The sequence below is a fragment of the Natrix helvetica genome (genome assembly GCF_964273705.1).
Source record: "Natrix helvetica genome assembly, chromosome: 14".
NCBI classification, from domain to species: domain Eukaryota; kingdom Metazoa; phylum Chordata; class Lepidosauria; order Squamata; family Natricidae; genus Natrix; species Natrix helvetica.
Window position 1 is genome coordinate 8,637,035 of NC_138564.1, and position 13,394 is coordinate 8,650,428.

General features: G+C 46.5%; 1 protein-coding gene across 2 annotated transcripts in view; it reads right to left on the reverse strand.

The window, feature by feature from the left end:
• The window catches only part of PI4KA (phosphatidylinositol 4-kinase alpha), a 72,603-nt gene that overhangs the window by 11,407 nt on the left and 47,802 nt on the right, over positions 1–13,394 (reverse strand). For both annotated transcript variants that reach the window (XM_081966835.1, XM_081966834.1), the window contains exons 31-43: positions 12,243–12,399; positions 11,359–11,486; positions 10,318–10,476; positions 9,124–9,275; positions 8,625–8,732; positions 7,909–8,036; positions 6,348–6,467; positions 5,011–5,090; positions 3,976–4,169; positions 3,386–3,476; positions 2,450–2,617; positions 991–1,044; positions 190–310 (exon numbers count right to left, since the gene is read on the reverse strand). In XM_081966835.1, coding sequence (XP_081822961.1) covers positions 190–310; positions 991–1,044; positions 2,450–2,617; positions 3,386–3,476; positions 3,976–4,169; positions 5,011–5,090; positions 6,348–6,467; positions 7,909–8,036; positions 8,625–8,732; positions 9,124–9,275; positions 10,318–10,476; positions 11,359–11,486; positions 12,243–12,399 — 1,660 coding nt within the window. The remainder of the gene's footprint in view (positions 1–189; positions 311–990; positions 1,045–2,449; positions 2,618–3,385; positions 3,477–3,975; positions 4,170–5,010; positions 5,091–6,347; positions 6,468–7,908; positions 8,037–8,624; positions 8,733–9,123; positions 9,276–10,317; positions 10,477–11,358; positions 11,487–12,242; positions 12,400–13,394) is intronic.

The window sequence follows — 13,394 nt, forward strand, 5'->3', positions numbered from 1 at the left end:
GGAGGAAGAAGAGGAGGAGGAGGAAGAGGAGGAGGAGGAAGAGGAAGACTGTGGGATTGATGGTCTCTGAACTTGGGTTTTCTGGCAGACATTTCATGGCTCAACTAGGTAACATCATCAGTGCTAGAAAGGAGTGGGCTTATGGAGAGGAGGTGGGTAGTGCAACATCTCCAAACTTGGTCTACTCACGGTCTTTCTGGTGTGCCTCTTCATCCAGGTAGATGTTGGTCTTCATATTCCAAATGAACTGGTGAGCCAGCAGCTGGGACTTGGAAGCTGCCCAGAGGATGTACTCCCTGACGTAACCCATCTGAGAAAGTACAACAGGGCGGGTCTTCTTCTAAGCATGGCTCCGACCAGGAATGGGTCGAGACGGAGAAGCCCAAGTGCCCCAATGGAACAGTTCCCCCCATTAAATCCCAACCATGGGAGGTCTTCCTTGATTCTTGGTGACTTGTATTAATGATTTATTGAACACTCTAGTTTATCCAAGCATCATAGAAACAATGAATACATCTATCCATCTGTCTACTTCTCCGTCCATCCATCTGTCTACATTCATACCTGTCTCTGTCTCTCTACTTACGACTCTCAGTATCTTTCTGGCCATCCATATCCCTCCCTCCATCTCTCTGTCTCTGTCTCTCATATATCTATTATTTATGACTCTTGTGCCATGTGTATCATCTATCATTTCTGCAATTCTGTCTACATTATCATCCTTTCTTTCTTTTTCTTTCTTTCTTTCTTTCTTTCTTTCTTTCTTTCTTTCTTTCTTTCTTTCTTTCTCTTTCTCTCTCTCTCTCTATTTTCTCTTTCTCTATCTATCCATCCACCCACCCACCCACTTACCTATCATTTACCTCTCCAGATCTCTATCACCTTTACCTAGATCTAGATCTCCGTCTGAATATAATGTTTCTCTCATCTCAAGTTCTCCCATCCATTCCATCCATCCATCCATCCATTGCAGTCTTTATCTGCCCTTACCTTGTCATATCGAAGGGCCTGCACAATCTGCGGAATGTAGAATAGAATAGCATCCTGGGGGTGGAGAGAAGGAAAAAAAAGAAGTTAGGATTTCTTTTTGTCAAAATACCGACAGTCTGCCTTCAAGAGCATCTCCTCCCATCATCAACCGGCAAAGTGCTGCATTTTTAAAAATTACATGCTGGTTGCTAAGCATCCGAACTACTCGACATTTCCACTACCGGTTCTCTGAAATACTCACAATTTCTGCTACCGGTTCTCCAAACTACTTGAAATTTCCGCTACCGGTTCTCTGAAATACTCGAAATTTCCGCTACCGGTTCTCCAAACTACTCGAAATTTCTGCTACCGGTTCTCTGAAATACTCGAAGTTTCCGCTACCGGTTCTCCAAACTACTCGAAATTTCCGCTACCGGTTCTTTGAAATACTCGAAATTTCCGCTACCGGTTCTCCAAACTACTCGAAATTTCCGCTACCGGTTCTCCGAACTACTCGAAATTTCTGCTACCGGTTCTCCGAACTACTCGAAGTTTCCGCTACCGGTTCTCCGAACTACTCGAAGTTTCCGCTACCGGTTCTCCGAACTACTCGAAATTTCTGCTACCGGTTCTCTGAAATACTCGAAGTTTCCGCTACCGGTTCTCCAAACTACTCGAAATTTCCGCTACCGGTTCTCCGTACTACTCGAAATTTCTGCTACCGGTTCTCTGAAATACTCGAAGTTTCCGCTACCGGTTCTCCAAACTACTCGAAATTTCTGCTACCGGTTCTCTGAAATACTCGAAGTTTCCGCTACCGGTTCTCCAAACTACTCGAAATTTCCGCTACCGGTTCTCTGAAATACTCGAAATTTCCGCTACCGGTTCTCCGTACTACTCGAAATTTCCGCTACCGGTTCTCCGTACTACTCGAAATTTCTGCTACCGGTTCTCTGAAATACTCGAAGTTTCCGCTACCGGTTCTCCAAACTACTCGAAATTTCCGCTACCGGTTCTTTGAAATACTCGAAATTTCCGCTACCGGTTCTCCAAACTACTCGAAATTTCCGCTACCGGTTCTCCGAACTACTCGAAATTTCCGCTACCGGTTCTCCGTACTACTCGAAATTTCTGCTACCGGTTCTCCGAACTACTCGAAGTTTCCGCTACCGGTTCTCCGAACTACTCGAAATTTCCGCTACCGGTTCTCCAAACTACTTAAAATTTCCGCTACTGGTTCTCTAAACTATTCAAAATTTCCGCTACCGGTTCTCTGAATTACTCGAAATTTCTGCTACCGGTTCTCCAGAACCTGCTGGTTTTCACCCCTGAGTGCCATGCCATGCCATGCCATGCCATTCCATTCCATTCCAAACTGAAGTTGGGAAAAAGGCAGAGGGGGGTCATTTAGGAGCCCAGCATCTGCAGTACTTCAGCACAAAGACATTCTACGATCTTTTCCGGCAAACGTTTTACTCACCGGAGGGAAAGATCTCAGCACTTTTACCCCGTATTGAGCTGTCAAAGGATGAGGAGGGTACATGCTGGAGAAATAGGAGAGGCCCGTCGGTGGGTCGGTGGGGGTCCAGCACAGGATGTGGCTGAGCTCTGGAGCGTCGGCATCGATGGTGTGCCAAGTAACAAGATACTGAAAAGCAAAAGGGGGGGGGGGAGAACCACATACACACACGTGAACCCCAATAGCAATAGACAAAAAAAAAAAGGGGGGGGGAGAAACATTTTCCATGGTAGCTAGGTTCCCACACTGCATAAAAGGCGTGGTTTCTTGTTCATCCATCCAGGTATCTTATAAGCCACAGATTCTAATTTACAAACTGCAATGGGTGGCTCCACCCGAGTGGTGCGGTGGCCTAGAGGGGGAGCTCTCGCCTCACAATCAGGAGGTCTGTGAGTTCGATCCTAGGTAGAGGCAGATCTTTCTCTCTCTGGGCACAAGGAGAATGTATCTGCTGAACGAAACTCCGTATTGGTGACGGGCAGCGCATCCGGCCAGTAAAATACGCAGCTCTATTCAGTTGCCCAGCTTCCACCCCCCAAAGGATTGTGGGGCCATTGAAAGAAGATGATGATTAGTTTCTATGGCTGAATGTTGCGGGACCTAGCGGTGGAGCTCTCGCCTCTCAGTTAGGAGGCTGGGAGTTCGATCCTAGGTAGAGGCAGATCTTTCTCTCTTTGGGCACAATGAGAATATATCTGCTGAACGAAACTCCGTATTGGGGATGGGAAGCGCATCCGGCCAGTAAATACTCAGCTCCATTCAGTTGCCCAGCAAGGGATTATGGGGTAATTAAAAGAAGATGATGATGAATGGGTGACTCCACCCACTAGGGTTAACTGAGGCCAAATCAAACTGACCATGTTCTGATGAAAATTTGGATCATCTTCAAAGGCCTACCTTGATGGCTTCCGGCACGTCACTCACGGCTCCGGGGTCCAAGCGAACCAGACGGGTGACCTCCATCCCAATGGCTTCTGTGTTTTTAAATCTAAGGAACCAACAGGAGACAAACTGCTCATCCTCTACTTATGACCATTTGAGGTAGTGCTCAACTTAGAACTGATCCTTTAGTGTCCATTCCAAGTTACAACGGGCACTGAAAAGGGTGACTTACAATCATTTTTCTCACCCCAAGGGACAAATATAGCACAAAAGAAGCTACCGCATTTTTCGGAGTATAAGACCCACCTTTCTTCCCCCCCCCCCCCAAAGATTCAGGCACTTGGCAAATGACTCAGATTTATGACGGTTGCAAGCATCTCAGGGGGATCACAGGATCCCCTTTTGTGACTTTCTGGCCAGCAAAGTCAGTGGGGAAGCCGGATTCACTTAACAACGGTGTTCCTCACATAACAACTGCAGGGATTTCCTTAGCAAATTGTTTGGCAAAACGGGGCCAACCTCACTTAATAGCAGTCTTGCTTAGCAAAATGGGCTCAGTTGTGGCTGTACGTCGAGGGCTACCTGAATCAGGGCAAGGGACTCACCTGGTGGGAAGCTGCACCGCAAGGTGAGGGGAGATGCTCCAAGCCAGGTTGACATTATCCTTCCACTGCTTCTCACTAAGGCTGATGTATTTGGACCGCCAGTTGGCAACACTGTTTTCACCCGTCTGGTCCAGCTCCAGTTCCGGAGACGAAAGAGGATTATACCAAGTGATGAGGCGCTCAATCTCCGTAGCCTTAGATAGATAGATAGATAGATAGATAGATAGATAGATAGATAGATAGATAGAAAAAGAAAATGAAAGAAAGAAAGAAAGAAAGAAAGAAAGAAAGAAAGAAAGAAAGAAAGAAAGAAAGAAAGAAAGAAAGAAAATGAATGAAAGAAAGTAAGTAAGTAAGTGCTGGGCATTTTAACTAGTTGTACTGAAATTACTTCGATAAAACAAACAAACAAACATTGGCCAGGATAGATGGAAAGAAAGAAGGAGGGAGGGAGGGCAGGAAGGAAGGAACAAAGAGGGAAGGAGGGAGGGAGGGAGGGGGGGAAGGAAGAGGGAGGGAGGAAGAAAGAAAGGAAGGAAGAAAGGGGAAGGAAGGAAGAATAAAAGAGGGGGGAAGGAGGGAGGGAGGGAAGGAAGAAATGAAGGAAGAAAGAGGACGGAAGAAGGAAAGGCAGGAAGGAGGGAGGGAAGGAAAGAAAGGAGGAGGGAAGGAGGGAAGAAAAAAAGAGGAAGGAAGGAAGGAAAAAGGAAGGAAGGGAGGGAGGGAGGGAGGGAGGGAGGGAGAGAGGAAGGAAGGAAGGAAGGAAGGAAGGAAGGGGATTTGGGGCAGAAGACATGGTTTGACTTATCAAAGTTCAAGGGAGTCTTGAGTCACACTCTATTTCTGGCGATGTGAGAGATGTGCCCAAATCTTTTTCATGGTTTCAGAAGTCGGGAAAAAATATAGTACCGTTATGACTTTGAACGGTCTCTAAATGAACTGCTGTAAGTCGAGGACTAGCTGTAGCCTGTAAAATCGAGGCTTTCCCACTTACATAGAACTGGGTCTGTGCTGGGTTTAAGAGAAGAGACTTACCAGAAGTGAGAGGAGCAGAGTTCTCCTTTTCATGTAGTATTTGTGGAGCTGAGTGCCTCGATTCGTCTTCTTAGACATGCCTTCGAAAGACAACACACAGCGGTTAATTCATTTATTTGTGAAATGTATAGATTGTCCTCGACTTACGACTACAACTGAGTCCAAAGACTCTGTTGTGAATGAGACATTCATTAAAGGAGTTTTGCCCCATTTTACGACTTTTCTTGCCACTTTTGTTAAATGAATCACCGCAGTTGATAAGTTAGCAATATGGTTGTTAAGTGAATCTGATTTTTGTTGTGGCCCGCCAGTGGCCAGCGGAGCTGGCAGCAGATTCGGACAGTGAGGAGGTTGGGGAGGAACAGGGGTCAGTCCTGGAGTCTGGGGAAGGCTCTGAGGAGGGCTCTGTGTCGGAGGCAGAGAGGGGGCCAGGGCCGTCTGACAGTTATCAGCTGCCTTCGGAGTCAGACATCAGTGAGGCAGACGAACAGCTGGAGCCTGTTCCCAGTGTGCGCATGCACAGAGTTGCCAGACAAAAGGAACAGCTAAAGAACAGGGGTCAACTTGGGAGTAAGGCCACAGGTGGACGGTGAATGGCCCCTCCCAGAGGAAATAAAAAGGGGAGCAAACGGGGAGTGGAGTTTGCAGGAGGCCATTAGTTCCTTCCTGCATTCTTGCCAAGTATTGCGGCGTCTGAAAGATCTCGGCCTGGCCACTCTCCAAGCCTGATAAAAGGTCGGTAATTGGGAACTATCTTGAAAGACTGTGGGAGAGGAAAGACTTGCTGGAGAGGGATTCACTGTCAATGAAATAAAAGGGGTTTATCGGGACGAGGTCTCGGCTTTGTGCTGCTGGGGAAGCCTCGATCAGAATAGCTTCCCCATTGGCTTGGCTCGTCAGAAGGTCACAGAAGGGGGTGACGTGACTTTGGGACACAGCAATAGTTGTAAGTATGAGTCGGTTGCCAAGTATTTGACTTTGGATCCTGTGGACGCTGCAAAGGTCGTAACAGGACAACAAATCGACCTGCCCCAGTTGTTGTGAAGATTAAACAGGGGGATGAAACAGGAGTTTAGTTTCCCTGAAAATAAGACCTCCCCGGATAATAAGCCCAATCGGGCTTCTGAGTGCATGCGCTAAAATAAGCCCTCCCTGAAGATAAGCCCTCCCTGAAAATATTGCAACAAAGCAGCAGCCATGAGGTGACCACGCTCGCTGCTTCCTGCACCTTAAAAATAATAAGACCTCCCCGAAAATAAGCACTTATTTCAGGGGTCAAAAGAAAATAAAACCCTGTCTTATTTTGGGGGGAAAGACTAACATAAAGCAAGACGCACCTGATTTTTTGGAGATGGTCGACATGCCGCTGGATAAAGGATAAGTGTTGATCCATCCCTGGGTAGCTTGCTGTCGGGAGCCCACAGTGATGTCAAGATTGCTCCGGGTGTCTTGGTTATCTAAAGGTTTTAAAAAAGCATCCTGTTGGCACCAAGCCAGACAATCAATAGCACTTAAGACTTATATATCACTTCACAGTGCTTGACGGTCCTCTCTAAGCAGTTTACGCAGTAGGCACACTGTCGCCAACTCTCTGGGTCCTTGTTTTACTGGCCTCGGAAGGATGGAAGGCTGAGTCAACCTCGAGCCAGTCAGGATCGAACTCCTGGCAGTGGGCAGAGTTAGTTTGCAATACTGCATTCTAACTACTGTGCACCATGGATGGATGGATGGATGGATGGAGTGGTGGGATTCAAATTTTTTTCTACTACCGGGTCTGTGGGCGTAGCTTGGTGGGTATGGCATGGCTTGGTGGGTGTGGCTTGGTGGGCGTGGCAGGGGAAGGACACTGTAAAATCTCCATTCCCTTCAGATCAGCTGGGACTCGGGAGGCAGAGAATAGATGGGGGTGGGGCCAGTCAGAGGTGGTATTTGCTGGTTCTCCGAACTACTCAGAACCTGCTGAATACGACCTCTGGATGGATGGAAGGAAGGAAGAAGGATGGATGGATGATGGACGGAAGGATGATGGAAGGAAAGAAGGAAGTAAAGAAGGAAGGATGAAGGAAGGGAGTGTTATATTAATTCGGTTTGTTTCTTGGATTGTTTCTAATTTTCTTTTAAGTTTTGTGATATGTGTTTTTTAATGCTGTACGCCACCCTGAGTCCTTTGGGAGAAGAGCGGCATATAAATCCAATAAAACAAACAAACAAAACAAACAAGGGAGCAAGTAAAGAAGGAAGGAAGTAAAGAAGGAAGGATGAAGGAAGGAAGGAAGTAAAGGAGGAAGGATGAAGGAAGGAAGGAAAGAAGGATGAAGCAAGGAAGGAAGGGAAGAAAGAAGGAAGGAAGGATGATGGACGGAAGGAAGTAAAGTAGGAAGGATGAAGGAAGGAAGTAAAGAAGGAAGGATGATGGATGGATGGATGGATGGAAGGAAGGAAGGAAGGAAAGAAAGAAGGAAGGAAGGAAGGATGATGGACGGAAGGAAGTAAAGTAGGAAGGATGAAGGAAGGAAGGAAGTAAAGAAGGAAGGACGATGGATGGATGGATGGATGGATGGAAGGAAGGAAGGAATCCGATCCAGAGCCTTCAGGAAAGCCTCGCTGGCTGCATTAGAAATGGGCTGAGGTGTGTGAGTCTTGGCTGCAACTATCCGAAAGTAAGTAGCAAGGAAGCTCCACGCCACCTCCCTCCCCACCCCCACCCCCCCACTCTAGCTTAATTTCTACCCGTGCTCCCTGGAGTGGGCAAGGTCTCAATTAGGGCTTATTTTGGGGGGGGGGAGGAGGGGGGAAGGTTTATATTGGGTGCACGTGTAAAAATCAAGCTAGGACTTAACTTTCTGAGTAGGTCATATTTTCAGGGAAATACGGTACCATAACCTACGAAACACATACCTGGAGGCACAAGCTGGTTGGCGGTTAAGTATTTCTTGTCGGAGAACATTGCAGTCCAAAACTTGATGAGGATGATGATGTCCTCGCGCAGCCTCTTCTCTCCTTGAGTCGGGCACTTGGGGGTGGCGCTTCAACAGAGGGCAAACAACATGAGGATTAGAGAGGCATTTTGGCAAGGAAATGCACCCGTCGCAGCTCATCCACACTTTGGGGTGTTGTGTGAACCCGCTTTGGGGCTCCCCTGCTCTTTCCTCGTCTGACCTCTGATGTCACCAGAAGATTTGCGATCAAGGGAGCTGTTACTATTTGGGATGGCCTTTTATTGCTTCGCGATTGTTGGTAGGGCCCTTGCATTTTTGTTAGGGTGTCAATCAATCAATCAATCAGAATAGAGCTTGACTTCCCTTTCAACTTTCATTTCACTTTTTCCCACTGTGGAGGAGGAGGAGGAAGGAGGGGAAGAGTAGTAGTAGAAGGAAGGAGGAGGAGGAGGAGAAAGAAGAGGAGGAGAAGGAGGAAGAGAAGAAGGGGAGGAGGGGAGGGAGAGGAGGAGAAGAAGGGGAAGAGGAGGAGGGGGAGAAAGAGGAGAAGGAGAAAGAGTAGGAGGAGGAGGAGGAGGGGGAGAAGAAGAGGAGAAGGAGGAAGAGAAGAAGGAGAAAGAAGAGGAGAAGAGTAGGAGGAAGGAGAAGGACGAGGAGGAGGAGAAGGGCAAATACCTGAAGTAATCAAAAGCCGTGGAATAGATCTTCTCTCTCAAGACGTTACGAATCGTTGCGTTTGGGATGACATCGGCATGCAGCAGAGACAGTCCCAGGGTTAAGAGCCTACAAGAGTCCAAAAGAATTCCATTAGAATCTTTAGGCAGGATCCTCAAAAGGGTTACACAGGAAGAGATCTGTGCAATGTAATAGCCATCGCCCTTAGACTTATATACCGCTTCACAGTGCTTTTACAGCCCTCCCTAAGCGGTTTACAGAGCCAGCCTCTTGCCCCCCAACAATCTGGGTCCTCATTTTACCCGCCTCAGAAGGAGGGAAGGCTGAGTCAACCTTGAGCCTGGTGAGATTCAAACTGCCAAACTGCAGGCAGCCAGCAGGCCGCAGAAGTAGCCTGCAATACTGCACTCTAACCACTGCGCCACCGTGGCTCATATTCTTTGTGCCTGCTCTCCCTTCTGAAAAAAATAAATGGGGGGGACGGGGGGGTCTCACTTACTTAAAACGGGGTCCGAGGGCTGCCACGTGACGATTCATGCTCCCCTTCGATCCGCCGATGTTCAAAGACAGCGACCTCTGGAGCAAGCTGGCAAAAATCTCCACTTGATCCGAACTGCAGTACTTGGCAATTTCAAACCTCTGCACCAAAAACTGCAGAGATGGAAGCAAAAATTAGACATCTGTCTGTCCAACGAGCCAATGTTGGCCACGAGAGGATTTCCTGCAAGATAGCGATGGCCAACTCAAAAGAGAATGAGAGTTTTCGGTGGAGTTGAGTTTCCTCAATGGCTGTGAATCCAGTTTGGTCTAGTGATTCTATAGAAAGCAGGAGATGATGAGTTCCAGTCTCACCTTAGGCGTGAAAGTTGGCTGGGTGACTTTGGGCCAATCACTAGGAGACTGTGAGTTCTAGTCCTGCCTTAGCCATGAAAGCCAGCTGGGTGACTTTGGGCCAATCACAGGAGACTGTGAGTTCTAGTCCTGCCTTGGGCATGAACGCTGACTGAGTGACTTTGGGCCAATCACCTGGAGGCTGTGAGTTCTAGTCCCACCTTAGGCATGAAAGCCAGCTGGGTGACTTTGGGCCAATCACTAGGAGGCTATGAGTTCTAGTCCCACCTTAGGCATGAAAGCCAGCTGGATGACTTTGGGCCAATCACTAGGAGGCTGTGAGTTCTAGTCCCACTTTAGGCATGAAAGTTGGCTGGGTGACTTTGGGCCAATTACTAGGAGACTGTGAGTTCTAGCCCCACCTCAGCCATGAAAGCCAGCTGGGTGACTTGGGGCCAATCACCAGGAGGCTATGAGTTCTAGTCCCACCTTAGGCATGAAAGCCAGCTGGGTGATTTGGGGCCAGTCACCAGAAGATTGCATGTTCTAGTCCTGTCTTCGGCATGAAAGCGGTTTGGCGACACTAGGACAATCACCAGGAGAGGGGTGAGTTCTAGTTCCACCTTAATCATGAAAGCCAACTGGATATCTTTGGGCCAATCCCTCTCTCTCACCCTAACCCACCTCACAGGATTGTTGTGGGGGGTGGGAAGGAGAAAGGTGTATTGAATATGTCCACGTTCATACTTATAGGTGTATGAATCTTGTTACAGGTGTTGATCTTGTACAAGTTTGACAACCTGAATAAAATAAATAAATAAACCTGGCTTCTTAAAGGGAGGGTGGGGGGAAGGATACTTGCTTCGATCCAGATGTAATGGGGGGTGACCTCCGGCGGACACGGTTTCGGCTGGCTTTCTTCGGAGGCGGCTAAAGGATCGGCTTCTTTCTGCTCCGTGGAGAAGAGGCCAAATTTCTGCTCCACCGTCATTTGCCAGGCCCCAGCCATTTCTCTCATGAACTAAGGGAAGCAAAATCATTACTGTTTTTTGGGTGCAGCAGACTTTATAAAGTTTATTATAAATGCACTTAAAAGAGCTAGTTCGGTCTAGTGGTTAAAGTACCGGGCTAGAAACCAGGAGGTGGTGAATTCTAGTTCCACTTTAGGCATAAAAACTAGCTGTGTGACTTTCGGCTAATCTCTAGGAGACTGTGAGTTGTAGTCCCGCCTTAGGCGTGAAACCCAACTGGGTGATTTGTAGGACAATCACCAGGAGACAGTGAGTTCTAGTTCCTCCTTAGACATAAAACTGATAGGTTGACTTTGAGGCAGTCTCCCTCTCTCAGCCGAATCCACACCGCAGTGTTGTTGTGAAGGGGGAAATACAGTGTTTCCCCCGAAAATAAGACAGGGTCTTATTTTCTTTTGACCCCCGAAATAAGCACTTGGCCTTATTTTCGGGGAGGTCTTATTATTTTTGAGGTGCAGGTGGCGGCGAGCGTGGTCACCTCAGGGCTGCTGCTGTGCTGCAATATTTTCGGGAAGGGCTTATTTTTGGGTGAGGAGCTTATTTTAGCGCATGCGCTCAAAAGCCAGACTGGGCTCAATTATCCGGGGAGGTCTTATTTTCAGAGAAACAGGAAGATGAAGTACTAGGCATTTTTGCTGCCTTGAGTCATTTGTTAAAAATAATCAAAGCGGGATACAAAATAAATACACCTCAATACGTAGAAATATAAACATAAGACGTCGGGTAAGGAGAGAAACATAGCGAATATCACTCCATGATGTCAACGCAACCAACCAAGCGCCACTAAATTTGGGGACCGTTTGCTAAACGTATTGCCTGTTGCAGAAACACCATTTCAGAGAAAATCGATCCTAAATTAACTCATAACTTACCGGGACTTCTATGCCGTTCTTGGCGGCCAGCAGCCACTCCCAGCAAGCAAGGGCAGTCTGCATGACCAATTCTTTGAACATGCGCAGAGGTCCCCAGCAGAGGTGATGTAAGAGCTGGGAATCGGTGTCTGAAAAATTTACAAAGACGTTTTGTTTTTAAAAAAAGATGTTGTATTTTCAACGTATCTTTATCATAAAATAACTCTCAGCAGCTTCTTGGGGACAAAACAAAAGTCCGTGTTATTTAGGCATTAAAGCCAGCTGAGTGATCTTACCTCCTCTCTAGGAGACAGTGAGTTCTAGTTCTACCTTAGCCATGAAAGCCAGTTGGATGACTTTGGGCCAATCACCAGGAGACGGTGAGTTCTAGTCCTGCCTTAGCCATGAAAGCTAGCTGGATGACTTTGGGCCAATCACCAGGAGATGGTGAGTTCTAGTCCTGCCTTAGCCATGAAAGCTAGCTGGATGACTTTGGGCCAATCACCAGGAGACAGTGAGTTCTAGTCCTGCCTTAGCCATGAAAGCTAGCTGAATGACTTTGGGCCAATCACCAGGAGACAGTGAGTTCTAGTCCTGCCTTAGCCATGAAAGCTAGCTGGATGACTTTGGGCCAATCACCAGGAGACGGTGAGTTCTAGTCCTGCCTTAGCCATGAAATCTAGGTGAATGACTTTGGGCCAATCACCAGGAGACAGTGAGTTCTAGTCCTGCCTTAGTCATGAAAGCTACCTGGATGACTTTGGGCCGTTTTCCAGCGCCTGCAAAGACCAGCTGGCCGGCGCACATGTGCATGCTGGAAACTAGAAGACCAGCTGCCCGGCGCACCTGCCATAGATTCTCCATCACAGACCTATATAAACATGTAAGATGTTTTTGGTTTTTACCTTTGCTGCTTATCAACAAAGCGGTCATCTTAAACATCGCCTGGGTATAGTTCTCTGCTTGGCCAGCTTCCAGGGCGTTGCTGAGTTGCTTGACCATGAGTTTATTCAGGTCTGAGGCCCGTCCGGTGGCTTGGCAGTAATGAATCATCCCGGCAACCTGTTTAGAAAAGTCGGGGAAGTCATTTATTGATTGATTGATTTAAATTCAATCTTTTATTATTCTAGTCCTCGCCGGCCAGATGTTTTAGACTGCAGTTGGAATTTTTTTAATCCCCTGTTGAGTCCTTTCCATAGGCGGAGGTAGACGTCGGATGGAGTGAAAGGTGTCATTGCAGGATGTGAGCTGTTCTAAGCTGCCTTTTGCAATTGACTGATGGGGATTTGGTCAATTCACGGGATGCTGCAGTTGTTTTGAGATTCCATCAAATTAAATTCAGTGTGTATGTGTGTGTGTGTGTGTGTGTAATTTAATTTAATGGACTCTCAAAACAACTGCAGCACCCCAATAGATACTGTAATAGACAGACAGACAGAATAGAGATAGATAGTAGATAATAGATATACAGATAATGATAGATGATTGATAGATAATGATAGGTGATAGATAGATAGAAAGATAGATAGATAAATGAGATGATTGATAATGATAGATGAAAACTAGATAGATAGCTGATAGCTGATTGATAGATAATGATAGATGATAGATAGATAGATAGATAGATAGATAGATAGATAAATGAGATGATTGATAATGATAGATGAAAACTAGATAGATAGCTGATAGCTGATTGATAGATAATGATAGATGATAGATAGATAGATAGATAGATAGATAGATAGATAAATGAGATGATTGATAATGATAGATGAAAACTAGATAGATAGCTGATAGCTGATTGATAGATAATGATAGATGATAGACAGACAGACAGAATAGAGATAAATAGTAGATAATAGATATATAGATAATGATGATAGATGATTGGTAGATAATGATAGATATAGATGATAGATAGATGAGATGATTGATAGATAATGATAGATGATAACTAGATAGATAGATGAGATGATTGATAGATAATGATAGATGATAACTAGATAGATAGATGATTGATAGATAATGATAGATGACAGACAGACAGACAGGATAGA